Below are 13,192 nucleotides of genomic sequence, written 5' to 3' on the forward strand. Positions count from 1 at the left end.
ATTGATGGATTGATTGATTTAGACCTAGGAAATGGTACATTGCCGACATTTTATGAATTGCAATTGATAACCAACAGAGGAATACAAGTAAATATGTGGTAAAGATTATTTAATTATTGTTGTATATGAAATGAAATTGTATAAAGTACCGTTTTGAAAAGTTAAACCAAATAGGCTATATATTATTAGCGTCTGTATTAATTGCATTCAAAGTCTAACTGTACCATGATAACGCTGGTGGCGCTACAAAGGGTAAATAAAATAAATGACCCCATAAATAAACAGCGCGGTGTTCGGTTTCTTTTAGGCTCCAGCAAATTTACAATATTTTAAATAATCTCTAATCTAAACCACAGCAATATATTGCACCTTTAGATTATTTATGAAAACGTCATATCAAGGTAAGGGATATTTTTTTAAGTTCAGAATGGGTAAATATTACACAGTAATACAGTATTTTAATATTTATACTATTTTTACGATTGAGTGCACAGATTTCAAACTTGGCGGGGCATGACACCGTGATAATTCGATTGTTTCTGTGCACCGAGTGATGGCAAATGTGGGCCTAGCAAAATATATCCAGCTGTTGATAGATAAACGCCATGGAGCCCTACCAAAGTGCTTGCAGTTATTGAAATAGCCTGATGCCAGAGACAAAACAACAAAAAAACACCACACGATTTTTCTGGGTCTAGAAAAAAAAAAAAAAAAACTAGCCTAGGCCTCTAGGCCCATATAATAATATTAATAAATAATGTATAGGCCCTAGGCCTAATGTTAATAAATAAATAAATAATAAGCCTTGAGTCTAAGCTAGGGCTGGCCTCACACTTTTTATTTTTAGGCCTACCTAAAAATCAGAAAAAATGTACTAAATATTAACAAATTTACAGTACTAACTTACAGTATATTTATACATATCTGCCAACAATTAGCATGATTGAGGATGATGATGAGGAATTATCCATGATTATACGGTAATGATATTCAAAATAACAAGATTGAAATTGTTTTTTAATCAAAGTAATTATCAGTATTTGTCGAAAGATGTAATGCTAAACTAACAAAATTTCTGCTTTCCATGCACCATAATATGTGATCAAGAATAATAATACAACTAACATGAAAATGCAACTTGGAAGTAAAGGTTCAAATTCCAATGAAAAAATACAAATTTTAATATTGATAATGTGCCTGCCACTACAGATAAACTAACATTTTTTTTGCTTACAGTATTTTTCTTATGTCATGCATAGGTAGTGGAAAGTTTCTTCAATTTAAATCCGCTATTCATTGCATCAGTCAAGTTTTGCTTGTCTGCTCACTGTCTGCAATTAATTGATCTATGTATGTGTGATATGGACAACAGTATAATTCTTATTGGTTTTATGCTCTTCCAGTAAACATTGACAGCTAAAATAACAATAATATTTTATTTAAATTTCACGATATTTCAGTAAACATTGTGAACTTATTTTACCTTTGATTTTATTGAATTAATATTCAATGAAGAGGAATACAAGTTTTTGCACTTCTACATGAATGAATGGAATCAATTAAATTTCTTTGATATGCTTATTTGTAGGATTCCAATGGCAACTTTGATAAGAAAACGCCCTCTCGAAACGCCACCGGCACCAGAAGGTAGGTCTGACTTTACTGGAATTCAAAGATGCTCATCCAGAAGGCATGCAGAAACATCAGAATATGTGAGTAAGCGGGTGAAGAGGCAGAATTCAAACAAAATGCGAAGAGTTCCCTCTTTCAGGAGGAGGCAGTTAGGAGCTATGAGTTCACATGCTAGAGGTGAAAACTACGTTTATTTATAGATCAGATGTTTGAGATAAAAATATATTATTTTCCTTTGAATTTGAAACAAAAGTTTTGATTTCTGTTTAATGCTCCAAGTACAAGTAGGTCATTTACCTATTAAAGTTTCCCTGAAAATAACCTAAACATTTTATTATTTTAGTATGTACAACTTCTAATGCTTCTTGTTTTTTGGTTTTTTTTGGCAAAATTTGTCGTGTTATTGTTAGCTTCCAATAGTATATCATCATCTACTGTCCTAAAATATGGTTAATTCTTTTCTTCTGTTACATCTATTTAAAAAAATATGTGTAATACAGAATAAAATAAAGCACAGTATCTTTTCAAACCTCTCTCCAAAGTTCTACCTGTTGACTTTACATTTTCCAAATATGTACATCAATCACTCATCATTTTTGCTCTATAGCTGATGCAATTCTTCTGTTACTCCTCTAGCATGTAATCAATAGTTAAATATGTGATAAATTTCTACTATAATAGGTGCTTTTTTAAAAGAATGTGTTCATTTTACTAGGTCAGCTGAAGATACTGATCAGCCAAGAGAAGTCTGATATATCTATCAATAGTAAGATTACATTTCCTTTATCTTTCCTTGTTATTTAATTAGGTCAATCAAGCCATTTATATCCTATTTTGGTAGACACTAACTTTCAATTCTCTCTGTATTCATTTCAAAAGCCATCATATCAATGGTTATTGTCTACAATATTCAATGAAAGTTTTACAGACTAATTATTGTTTAATTATGATTGATATTATAACAAACAATATAATATGCATCTTAATATGAATTCCCTGATACTGTATTAATATTTTTATAATGTTTGTTTATTAAACTCAGTGTTAAGACAATTTTATCTCCTCTGACATTTCACTAGGAAAGTTAAGAAAAAACATTATTGAAATTATAAAAAGATTTTGTTTTTTGCTCACGCCGTACTACCACTGTTGGTGTATATATTGTTTACAGATAACATTTAGTGCTGGAACTATGCATTTTATCAAGACAGTTTTCATGGTCAGAGGCACAATTTTTTTTCCTCAGGCCTGCCGAACATTTCACAATAAGCCAAGTATTTATAAAATATAAATGGTCACATTTACATACATGCCAATTGTTTTGTACTTGACAATGTAATACTAAGTAATTGAAACTAATGTTTTCACTCTCGCTTATACTTTTGCTTGTAATATTAATTTAACCTATTAAACACAATCAACATATTACAAAAATATTAAAAATTATTAATAATGACAAATTATTATTTCTAATAAATTCTGTTACTTTTGTTAATGCATCAGTGATGTAGAATGTAAACAATGTTGTGTTTTTATAGTGTCATTGTCGAATGTAAATGATGTTATTTCCCTGTGTGGTGATGTTGATTAATGTTGATGATATACTTCCTGTTTCAGTAATTCAGGCCAGGAAGCTAATGTCCTCAGGCAGAAGTGTCTGTAATCCATACGTGAAAGTAAGTATGCTGAGAAAGCATGTATCTGGATTCTCTTACTGAGATTATCCTTCTTGCTTTTTTCATCATTCTCATTCGGGTAAGAGTATACTCAGTAGCTTTGTGTAATTCAATTTAATTCTTTATTGGTCTTTTTTTTTTGTATATTTCTAGCTTGGGAATAAGGCCTTGAGTAAGGGCTAAGTTAGATTAAGTAAGGTACTGGATTAGGATTAAGTCCTTATTGTTAAGTCTAGGTACCTTGGTCAGGCTAATCTATTTTAGTAATAGCTAGGCTCTTGTATTTGGGCTGTAGGACTGGGTTAGTATCTAGTTACTGAAGTTCTGCCAAGAGTTACTATATGTCACAGTTATTGTCTTGCGCTAGGCAAGACTTGACCTGAACAGGGAAATGAACACCCCTGCCCAATGGTGAGTTTCAGGATCCTTGTGGCCTGAAAGGAGAGTACCTGTTGAGGGCCCCACGTTGGGTGACATGTAGTCATCTTTCTTTTTTAATCTTGTCAACAAAAATGGTATCTCTCAATGGCTGCATATATGTCAACCATTCTTATGGTCAATGACAGCCAAGTGTTAACAGCGGCCATTGCCGCCCGTGCCCTCTCAGTTGGCCCTGGTGCCCCTGAAAATGAAGCACGACGACAGCCACTACTTGCCTGCCCTTTTGCAGCCTTGGCCTCGGTGCCCTCATGATGCTTAATATAAATCGTTTGACACGTAAAATAAATCTAAATAAGAACGTTCAAATCTTGAAAGAAAACACGAAAGCCAAAAACGTAGGTCGCCTAGGCTAGCATAGGCCTAGGCTTAGATAAGGTTGCAGTGACAGAACATGAGAAAATTTCCATGTGTGTTGATACAAACTGTTTTTGCGGTTACCGTTGTGTGCGCATGCGCCTGACTCGAGTGGTAATTGCAGTAAACATGTGCTTGCTGTGCAGCTAGCTTTGGGCGATCTGACGTCATCGCAGCTCAAGCGTGTTAAATTAACTCGGCTAATCTAGTTGATGACGGCCAGTTTAGAGGTGTGGCCTCCTCTCCGATGACGACGCTCTGAGCAACAACATCAGATATTGAACTTCTTGAACTTTGACTGTTCTGTTTACGATTCCCGACTGCCCCAAAAATCTAAAAGTTTATTCCAACATTGAATCGATAATAGTTAATACTCTAAACAAAGTCATTTTACCATTGACAACGATGGCTTGGCTGGGCCTAGCTTGGCTTGGCCTAGGCCTAGCTTGTCTACGAATCAAGGCACTCGCGAGAGATTAGTACTGAGGCTAAATCAAACTTTGCCTTGGTGCCCTTTTATATTTGAAATTTTTGGCCTTGGTGCCTTTTCATTTGGCCTTGGTGCCTTTCAAAATCATGTCATACCGGAGGCCATTTGGCCTTGCCCATAAAATCCCCAAATTCAAGGCCTGTACTGTCTCTATTAAACAAATATGAATGTTTCACAATCTATCTGCAAAAATGATAATGATATTTGTTGTAGCATGTCTGCATGCTTTGGGAATAATTATCTGTAGTGCAGTACCCAGTTGTCAATTCCAAAACAGAATATTTGTAAGCATGAATACCCACAATTGATACCACAGTCGTAAGGGCACTGTATTACATATAATGCTTGCGTATAAAACTATAGATAGTTTAGCAGCAGCATTCAACAAGTTGGAATAAGGAAATAACGTATTATATTATATAAAATCATTATTGTAAATGTAGACTTTTTAATTTGTATTCAAATAATTCTGTATTCTCAGGTGCTCTTAAAAAATGATGGTATTAAGGGAAAGAGATCAAACTATGTTTGGAAAAAGACCAAACCAATGCAGAACAACAGAAATCCAAAGTTCAAGGAGCATTTTAATTTGTGAGTAAATCTTATTACAGTACATTAGTATATATTGTATATACAGAATCAGAATCAGAATATTTTATTATCTCCAAAAAAGAAATTACTGATGCTGTGTATGTTGATGTATGTACATATAATTAAAATTTAAGTTAAAAAACACCCATTAAAATGCACAAAAAACATTTAAAATACAGTCAATACAACTGTCAATTAAAATGCAAAAACAATTGCACAATTGACCAGTAACATACTGTATATACTCAGGTATAAGGCGATCCATGTATAAGACGACCCCGAGTTGGAGAACATTTTTGGACAATTTTTGTGTGTTGAGCTTATAAGACTACCCCCCCCCCCCTCCCCCCCCTCCATTTCACCATCGGAATTCCTCCTTTTTGCTGCTGTTTATGGTCTTGATACTGTATTTTGCTTGATAAAAACGGAGTCAAATGTAGGGCTAATCTTCCAAATAATACCATTTTATGGGCTTTTATGTTCGTCAAAATCTCCCTTGCATTTCCCTGCATTTAAAATTGCGTTTATTCATACTAACAGTTATTAGCTTCTTTGCTGTAGTGAATTTGCATGTTACTGACGTTCCGCAGATAAAACTATCATAATTAAAAAATTCTAAAATTTATATGTCACGTATAAGACAACCCCCTGTTTTTCGACTGTAATTTGCTATTTAAGCCTTGTTGTATATGTGAGTATATACAGTAAAAATTTTAATATAAACCATCTGTTTCTTATCTGGTCTTCGTTGAAATATCCCTTTCTTCTATTGACAAAGATGACTACTACACAGACAGCCTCTTGATAAGCATAGGCACGTGAATACTCAAGGAAATATTTGGATTTTGTACAGGATTTTCTAAATTTTTTTTTAATATTTGAAAACTTGGGGAAAAAAATAGCATATCACCCCTTTTCTTCCACTTTTAAATTTTAAAAAATCTGTATCTTATTACTCATACCCAATTATTTCTTCAAACACCCTTTCAGTGTCTTACAACATTTATTTGTTCAACATACAATATTTTCGCTCAGTTTTCTTTATCAAGTCTCATTTCAGGTATTTTGTAGGAAATGTTCTGGTGTGATAAACTTTTAATTTTTTATTTAGTGCTCTTAGAGAAACTTCACGAAATGGAAGGATTATTTTATCAGTGTACAATCGAATTGGAGCAAAGTAAGTACCATTTTGGAATGTAAATTCTAAATCTCTTTGTCTGATGAAGCTAACATAGAGTGCAAGTGAAAATGCTTGTGCAGTGAACTTTCAGCAGTTGTGTATATAAACAAGGTATACTGCATCTGTATTTTGACTAACACAACATTCAAATTTATTAGTAAATCGCATGTAATTTCATTTTTACTTGCAAATTAATTAGAATATTAAATATATTTAGGTATTGTTGATGTTGAATTGTTGATATTGACAATGTACTTTAAATACTGTAGAACTGTTTCATCGATAATAAACCAAGCACAATTTGTTGTAAACATTGAATAGTTTTTTTTTCTGGTAATCTATATTGTATTTGTCTGTAGAATATTTTGTAATTCTTATATTGTTATTTATTGCATTTATTTTGTAATTCTTGGTCAAATACTGTAAAACCTCGAATTGCATTCATTTTGAAAAGAAGCCCCTTTTTACTTTGCAAAAGTAGCCTGGAAAAGAAGCCCATCAAAGTTTGCAAAAAAAAGAAGCAGTCTAGGGCTTCAATCCGAGGTTTTACGGTACAACTACATAAATTTCATCAACACCTACATTAAGTTTTTTTCTTCCAGGAATGAGTTTCTAGGTTGTATGTCATTTGGTATTCAAAGTCTGTTAGCCAGTCATAAGGTATGTTATTGGTAACAAACAATAACAAATTTTTACATTTTGTACATTTCGTACTTGATATAGGCATAGTTAGAACTACAATTTGCCCTCTATTTCAAGACCACTTTGGGACCTGAACATTTTAGGTGGTCTTGGGATTTGGTCTCCAATTAGAGCCTAGTATTGTGTTAAAAGGTTGAAGATTGTTATTTGGTTCTTTGAAATAGTGGTTTCAAATTAGAGGTGTCTCGGAATTGGAGGGTTCTTCTAGACTTTCGTGGGCTATCCTTGGTGTTTACACCGAATAAATCCAATCCAATCCAATCGTGGCCAATCACTGAATATACCTTTGTCTGGATGTTTCCATCAAGAATGGACATCACTTTAGGTAAATCATCTAGAAAAGGAAGTTAGTTACTGTTGTTTGATTCTCTGTTAAAATGCTCATGTTTGATATCATTAGGAGATCAGTGGTTGGTATTATCTGCTTGATCATGATCTTGGTGTCAGGAAGCATCAGCCTGTGGCAATCCAGAGGACAAGATCTCGTCTTGGCAGCACATCCAAAATGAAACCAAAGTTTGTGAGTATTTTTAATGTTGTAAACATTTATTCAGACTATAAGCTTCCATCGGTATTGTTTTTAGTCCATGTAATTATGGTCATTATTTTTTTTTTATCATTTACATAGTTTTTGTCATTTTTATCAAGAAAATTTTCATGATTATTATAATAATATGCAAGTTTTATATAGCACATCATGCCAGCAAGGCCGCTATCCATTCCAAATTATTGTTAATATTTCAGCTAGTAGGCATTAGTGTATGAGCTTTCTAGATACCCACTTGCACTCCTGCTTGGAGAGAGACAGAGATAAAGTGCCTTGCCCAAACACACTAAAAAAGGCAAGCAAGGGAATTTTACGTCCAACCTTGAAGTTTGAAAGCCGATATTGAAACTGATCATTGTATTAGTCATTATTGTCAGCAGTTGCAGCATACATATCATCATCATTGTAACCATTGTTTCCATTTTAGTTGATAGCATTATTATCTTTTTTATATTTTCGATACATTTTCTTTTGTGTTCCAGTTGACCATTGAACGTGGAGATGATGGCAGGTATGGGTTCACGTTGTTGGATACACTTCCAGTTCGTGTCAATGTCATTGTGCCAGGTAAACCAATAATAGTCTTTTTAATATACCATATTTTAATAAATTTAAGTATATGTTCAAGTATAAGTCCAATTCCTGGTTTAAGCTTAATTTCAGATTCTAGCCTTCATATCAACAATTGAATGCCTTTGGATGGTTCAGGAGAGACTAGCATTGCAGTTAGGAGTCCAGACATAATGTCCAACCATAAAGAAGATCTGATCTTGAGAGCACTGCCTAATCCTAACTATCATCACCATAAGCTCACATGTGTCAACATTTTCAAGGATGTGGCACCTTTTTATTGTTGAAGGCTGGATTCTCCAGTCAGTTGCAATTTCATTTCCTACATTTTTTTCACTCTACAGCTATTCTTAAGAAGCCATCATAACTTTTCCTAGGCCTAGTTGTTTGCCAATTAAGACTATCAGAGGCAGGCTGCAAACTGTGGGTATTTCTCCATGCGTAATAAAACACACCTGACCATTTCCCACTCCCAAATTAAACATTCTTGTGAGCATTTAAATTACTGTGGAAATATGTTGATTTGTGATGTGATTAATAATGTTATTTAATGTTTAATGTTGAATTCATTTAGGTGGTCCTGCTGAAAAGGTTGGGCTTCAGAGTAATGATCTTTTCTTGGAACTCAATGGCTTCAATGTGGTAGGAAGCAGTTGCAAGACCATTGTTGAACTGATTGCGTAAGTGTGCTTACATTAATGGTATTAAAATAATACGGTTGATTAGACTGGCCGAGAGGAGTCCAGCTGGAGGGTTTACACTGGGTTTTCCCCCAAGTATTTCGTTTAGCACGTGGTAGGCCTAGTGTGGGCATGCCTATTTCGGGTCATCCCTTATTACATTGGCCGACCCCTTGCCCGTCCCACGAATAAAAACGTCTCTCACAGCCTTGTGGTCTAGTCTTAGATTTTTCAACTTTGTCACAACAATTGCCGATGTTATGCTATTGTGGCCTAAGTCCCGCATTCTCTCTGCTATCCTTTCGTGGACACCAGCCTTCTGACGGTACAATTTATTTTCAACTTTTTCTGCAATTTCTGGCTCCCTCCAGATATCTATTAAATCACATTCCTGTGCATACGTCCAGAGATGGGTGCCTTGCCCAAACACACTAAAAAAGGCAAGCAAGGGAATTTTACGTCCAACCTTGAAGTTTGAAAGCCGATATTGAAACTGATCATTGTATTAGTCATTATTGTCGGCAGTTGCAGCATACATATCATCATCATTGTAACCATTGTTTCCATTTTAGTTGATAGCATTATTATATTTTTTAAATTTTCGATACATTTTCTTTTGTGTTCCAGTTGACCATTGAACGTGGAGATGATGGCAGGTATGGGTTCACGTTGTTGGATACACTTCCAGTTCGTGTCAATGTCATTGTGCCAGGTAAACCAATAATAGTCTTTTTAATATACCATATTTTAATAAATTTAAGTATATGTTCAAGTATAAGTCCAATTCCTGGTTTAAGCTTAATTTCAGATTCTAGCCTTCATATCAACAATTGAATGCCTTTGGATGGTTCAGGAGAGACTAGCATTGCAGTTAGGAGTCCAGACATAATGTCCAACCATAAAGAAGATCTGATCTTGAGAGCACTGCCTAATCCTAACTATCATCACCATAAGCTCACATGTGTCAACATTTTCAAGGATGTGGCACCTTTTTATTGTTGAAGGCTTGATTCTCCAGTCAGTTGCAATTTCATTTCCTACATTTTTTTCACTTTACAGCTATTCTTAAGAAGCCAACATAACTTTTCCTAGGCCTAGTTGTTTGCCGATTAAGACTATCAGAGGCAGGTTGCAAGCTGTGGGTATTTCTCCATGCGTAATAAAACACACCTGACCATTTCCCACTCCCAAATTAAACATTCTTGTGAGCATTTAAATTACTGTGGAAATATGTTGATTTGTGATGTGATTAATAATGTTTCAATTCATTTAGGTGGTCCTGCTGAAAAGGTTGGGCTTCAGAGTAATGATCTGTTCTTGGAACTCAATGGCTTCAATGTGGTAGGAAGCAGTTGCAAGACCATTGTTGAACTGATTGCGTAAGTGTGCTTACATTAATGGTATTAAAATAAAAGCTATACTTTTGGGTACAATAAAAAAAAAAAGCCTTGCGTAAGTGTACTTACTTTAATGTTCTTAAAACAAAAGTTATACTCTTGGGTAAAATCTGAATAAAACCTTTCAGAAATTGAATAAAAGTAAAGGGATCAAATTGACTGGAACTGTAGTTTGGTGAGTGAGATAATAATAATAATAGTGTAGTTTTATATAGCGCACATATCCATCTAATGTAAGATGCTCAGAGCACTTGATATGTGGTCTAGGAACTCGATCAATGACTTTCTTTGCTCCTAAGGGTCCCTTCGTGTCTGTGCTACCCGGTAACCCGGTACCAACAACTCTCGTCGTCCACAAACAGGGGCTGTCTGTTCCAGTACACCGGGGTACCCCCTACTCATCTCGAAGGATGTACTGGGTTCTTTATAGTGCACACGAGCCATTGTATACACTGGGCCTACGGTTTATAGTCTTTATCCGAGAAGACTTGTTCTACCACCAGAACGAAAGGCGAGCGTGCTGTTCGAACCAGCGCCGATATTATGGCTATAGCTTGCGACGCCCCTGCTAACCGCTCGGCCATTCGACTCACCTGATGTTGGTCTGCTAATCCGAGGAAACTAAATTCAAATCCTTCCAAAACATCAGTATGTGTTTTTCTCATCACCAAAACAACCCCACAGCCTAGGCCTCATAATTAATGTACAGCATCATGTGTATATGTTAGCTAGGTTCATATGGGATTATAGCCAGCTGAAGTAGCTAATCTACTTGCCAAGTTAATTGGATTAAATCCACTAATCGCGTTCGACGTTAAGGTTAGAGTGAGTTATTTTGACTACCAGAATTCGAAAAACACATCATTAGACAGGAAGTAATCGCATGGTGGGTAATTACTGTTGATTTTCGCGCGACTAGTTTATGCTAGATTGAGAATATAGGCGTAAGCTAGGTCTAGGTCTCGGCGGTTGATTAGACTGGCCGAGAGGAGTCCAGCTGGAGGGTTTACACTGGGTTTTCCCCCAAGTATTTCGTTTAGCACGTGGTAGGCCTAGTGTGGGCATGCCTATTTCGGGTTATCCCTTATTACATTGGCCGACCCCTTGCCTGTCCCACGAATAAAAACGTCTCTCACAGCCTTGTGGTCTACTCTTAGATTTTTCAACTTTGTCACAACAATTGCCGATGTTATGCTATTGTGGCTTAAGTCCCGCATTCTCTCTGCTATCCTTTCGTGGACACCAGCCTTCTGACGGTACAATTTATTTTCAACTTTTTCTGTGATTTCTGGCTTCCTCCAGATATCTATTAAATCACATTCCTGTGCATACGTCCAGAGATGGCGTTTCTTTACTGACTTTTCGGCCATGATTTGCAAAATAAGACTTGTTGAAATTAAAGTACAGTACACAGATCAGGGAGACTGCGTCAATTCTGAATGGTGTTTATGATAGCATGGAAGCATGGAAGGTCACTTTGCTTCAATTTGATTGGTGTATTCATGACCTGTGGCCACCCGCTGTTTAATTGTTTACTGGCTTTAGGCTGGGTTAAGAGGTTAGTCGACATAAATTTACTCGACGGGCTTAGTCAAGTTGTGGCCTTCATCTCGCCACACTTGAGCGGTCATACTCAAACTTATGGCGAGATCTTCTAGCTCATCCACTAAAATTATCTCGCCATAGTTGGATATGAACGGGGCTGTTGTCTTGCATTATTTAAATTGTCTTGTTTGAGGGCCCCAATGGAAAGCAGTGTCTGACACAGATTTTATTTGACCCTCATTAAAGATGATTAAAAAAAGTTATCAACTTTTAATTAAACACACCTCAAAACAATTTGGTTTTCCAAGATTTATGGATATTTTATTAGAAATATTTATAAATTCATTACCAGGCAATAAAAAGATTCATGCAAACTGGATTATTTATGTGTCTGTTAATTGGCAAGAAAAATATTTCGTAAAATATTTCTAAATTAATTTGAAAAGCAATTACTAAAGTGTAAGCAATTTGACTGTTGAATTAAATAAAAAAATTTTTAATAATATTAATATTCTTTGTCTGCTTATTACCTTACTAGAGTGCTGTGCCTGTGGCATTGGCTACCATGCTATTCCATTTATTTTGGTCCTTGGTGCTATGTTTCAGTACTGTCCATTTAAATGATTCCCAATAGTGTCCAGATAATTTTTTCTGAATGACCTCTGTTTTTTTTCCCATTTATTTTTCTAATTATACTTTCCTTCTAATTTTTCCCATCTCATTACATTCCCAAAGAACATTTATTAGGTGTCTTTCTGATGTTGTTTTATTAGATGCCTTCCTGTATCAGCTTTTTATGACACTTGGTCATTGAACATGTGCAGTCCATGGAATCTTCAAAATTCTCCTAAGAATCAACACCTCTACAGCCTCTAACCTCCTCTTTATAGCTTTGATAATAGTTCAGGATTCATAACTGAAGAGTAAGGTTGACTAGACATAAGTTGTAACACTCAGTTTATTCTTTCAAAGTACTGCTTATTTTATTAAGGCATTTTTTTGCAACTGGCAATTCTAGTCATAATTTTAGTATCACACTTTCTATCTGCCTTTATAATGCTACCAAGATATTTTGTGCTCTTGATGTCTTCCTTGGCCTCAGTACTTCTTTCACTTGTGCAGTGAAGAGAGCATTTTGCCTTGCCTTCCCTCAACCACTCAGTATTGCTCCTCACCTATAACTTCTCTAATTTTCTTAGTTATCTTTACTCTTATTGCTCCCAGGATTATTTTTGTTACATGACTTCAGACCTTGATTTAAAGAAAAAGCAGGAGAGCTACTAACAGCTCTCCTCAAGAAATTGAGGAGAGCTGTTTTTTAGCGACAAAATTTGGTCAAACGGCCAAATTTTAGCACTAGGCCTACTGTTACTGTCTGTTGTTACAC

At 35.3% G+C, this 13,192-nt stretch overlaps 1 protein-coding gene across 1 annotated transcript in view; it reads left to right on the forward strand.

Moving 5' to 3' along the window:
• The first annotated feature begins 273 nt into the window (after positions 1–273).
• Positions 274–13,192, forward strand: part of LOC117105169 — a 28,555-nt gene continuing 15,636 nt past the window's right edge. Inside the window, exons 1-12 of the mRNA XM_033246241.1 lie at positions 274–401; positions 1,589–1,809; positions 2,348–2,398; positions 3,250–3,308; positions 5,075–5,184; positions 6,296–6,361; positions 6,967–7,024; positions 7,467–7,586; positions 8,096–8,180; positions 8,758–8,825; positions 9,491–9,575; positions 10,137–10,242. Coding sequence (XP_033102132.1) covers positions 1,596–1,809; positions 2,348–2,398; positions 3,250–3,308; positions 5,075–5,184; positions 6,296–6,361; positions 6,967–7,024; positions 7,467–7,586; positions 8,096–8,180; positions 8,758–8,825; positions 9,491–9,575; positions 10,137–10,242 — 1,022 coding nt within the window. The 5' untranslated portion in view covers positions 274–401; positions 1,589–1,595. The remainder of the gene's footprint in view (positions 402–1,588; positions 1,810–2,347; positions 2,399–3,249; positions 3,309–5,074; positions 5,185–6,295; positions 6,362–6,966; positions 7,025–7,466; positions 7,587–8,095; positions 8,181–8,757; positions 8,826–9,490; positions 9,576–10,136; positions 10,243–13,192) is intronic.

This window comes from Anneissia japonica, unplaced genomic scaffold, assembly GCF_011630105.1.
Source record: "Anneissia japonica isolate Jap-2015-1 unplaced genomic scaffold, ASM1163010v1 scaffold287852_len814684_cov197, whole genome shotgun sequence".
Classification (NCBI taxonomy): Eukaryota; Metazoa; Echinodermata; class Crinoidea; order Comatulida; family Comatulidae; genus Anneissia; species Anneissia japonica.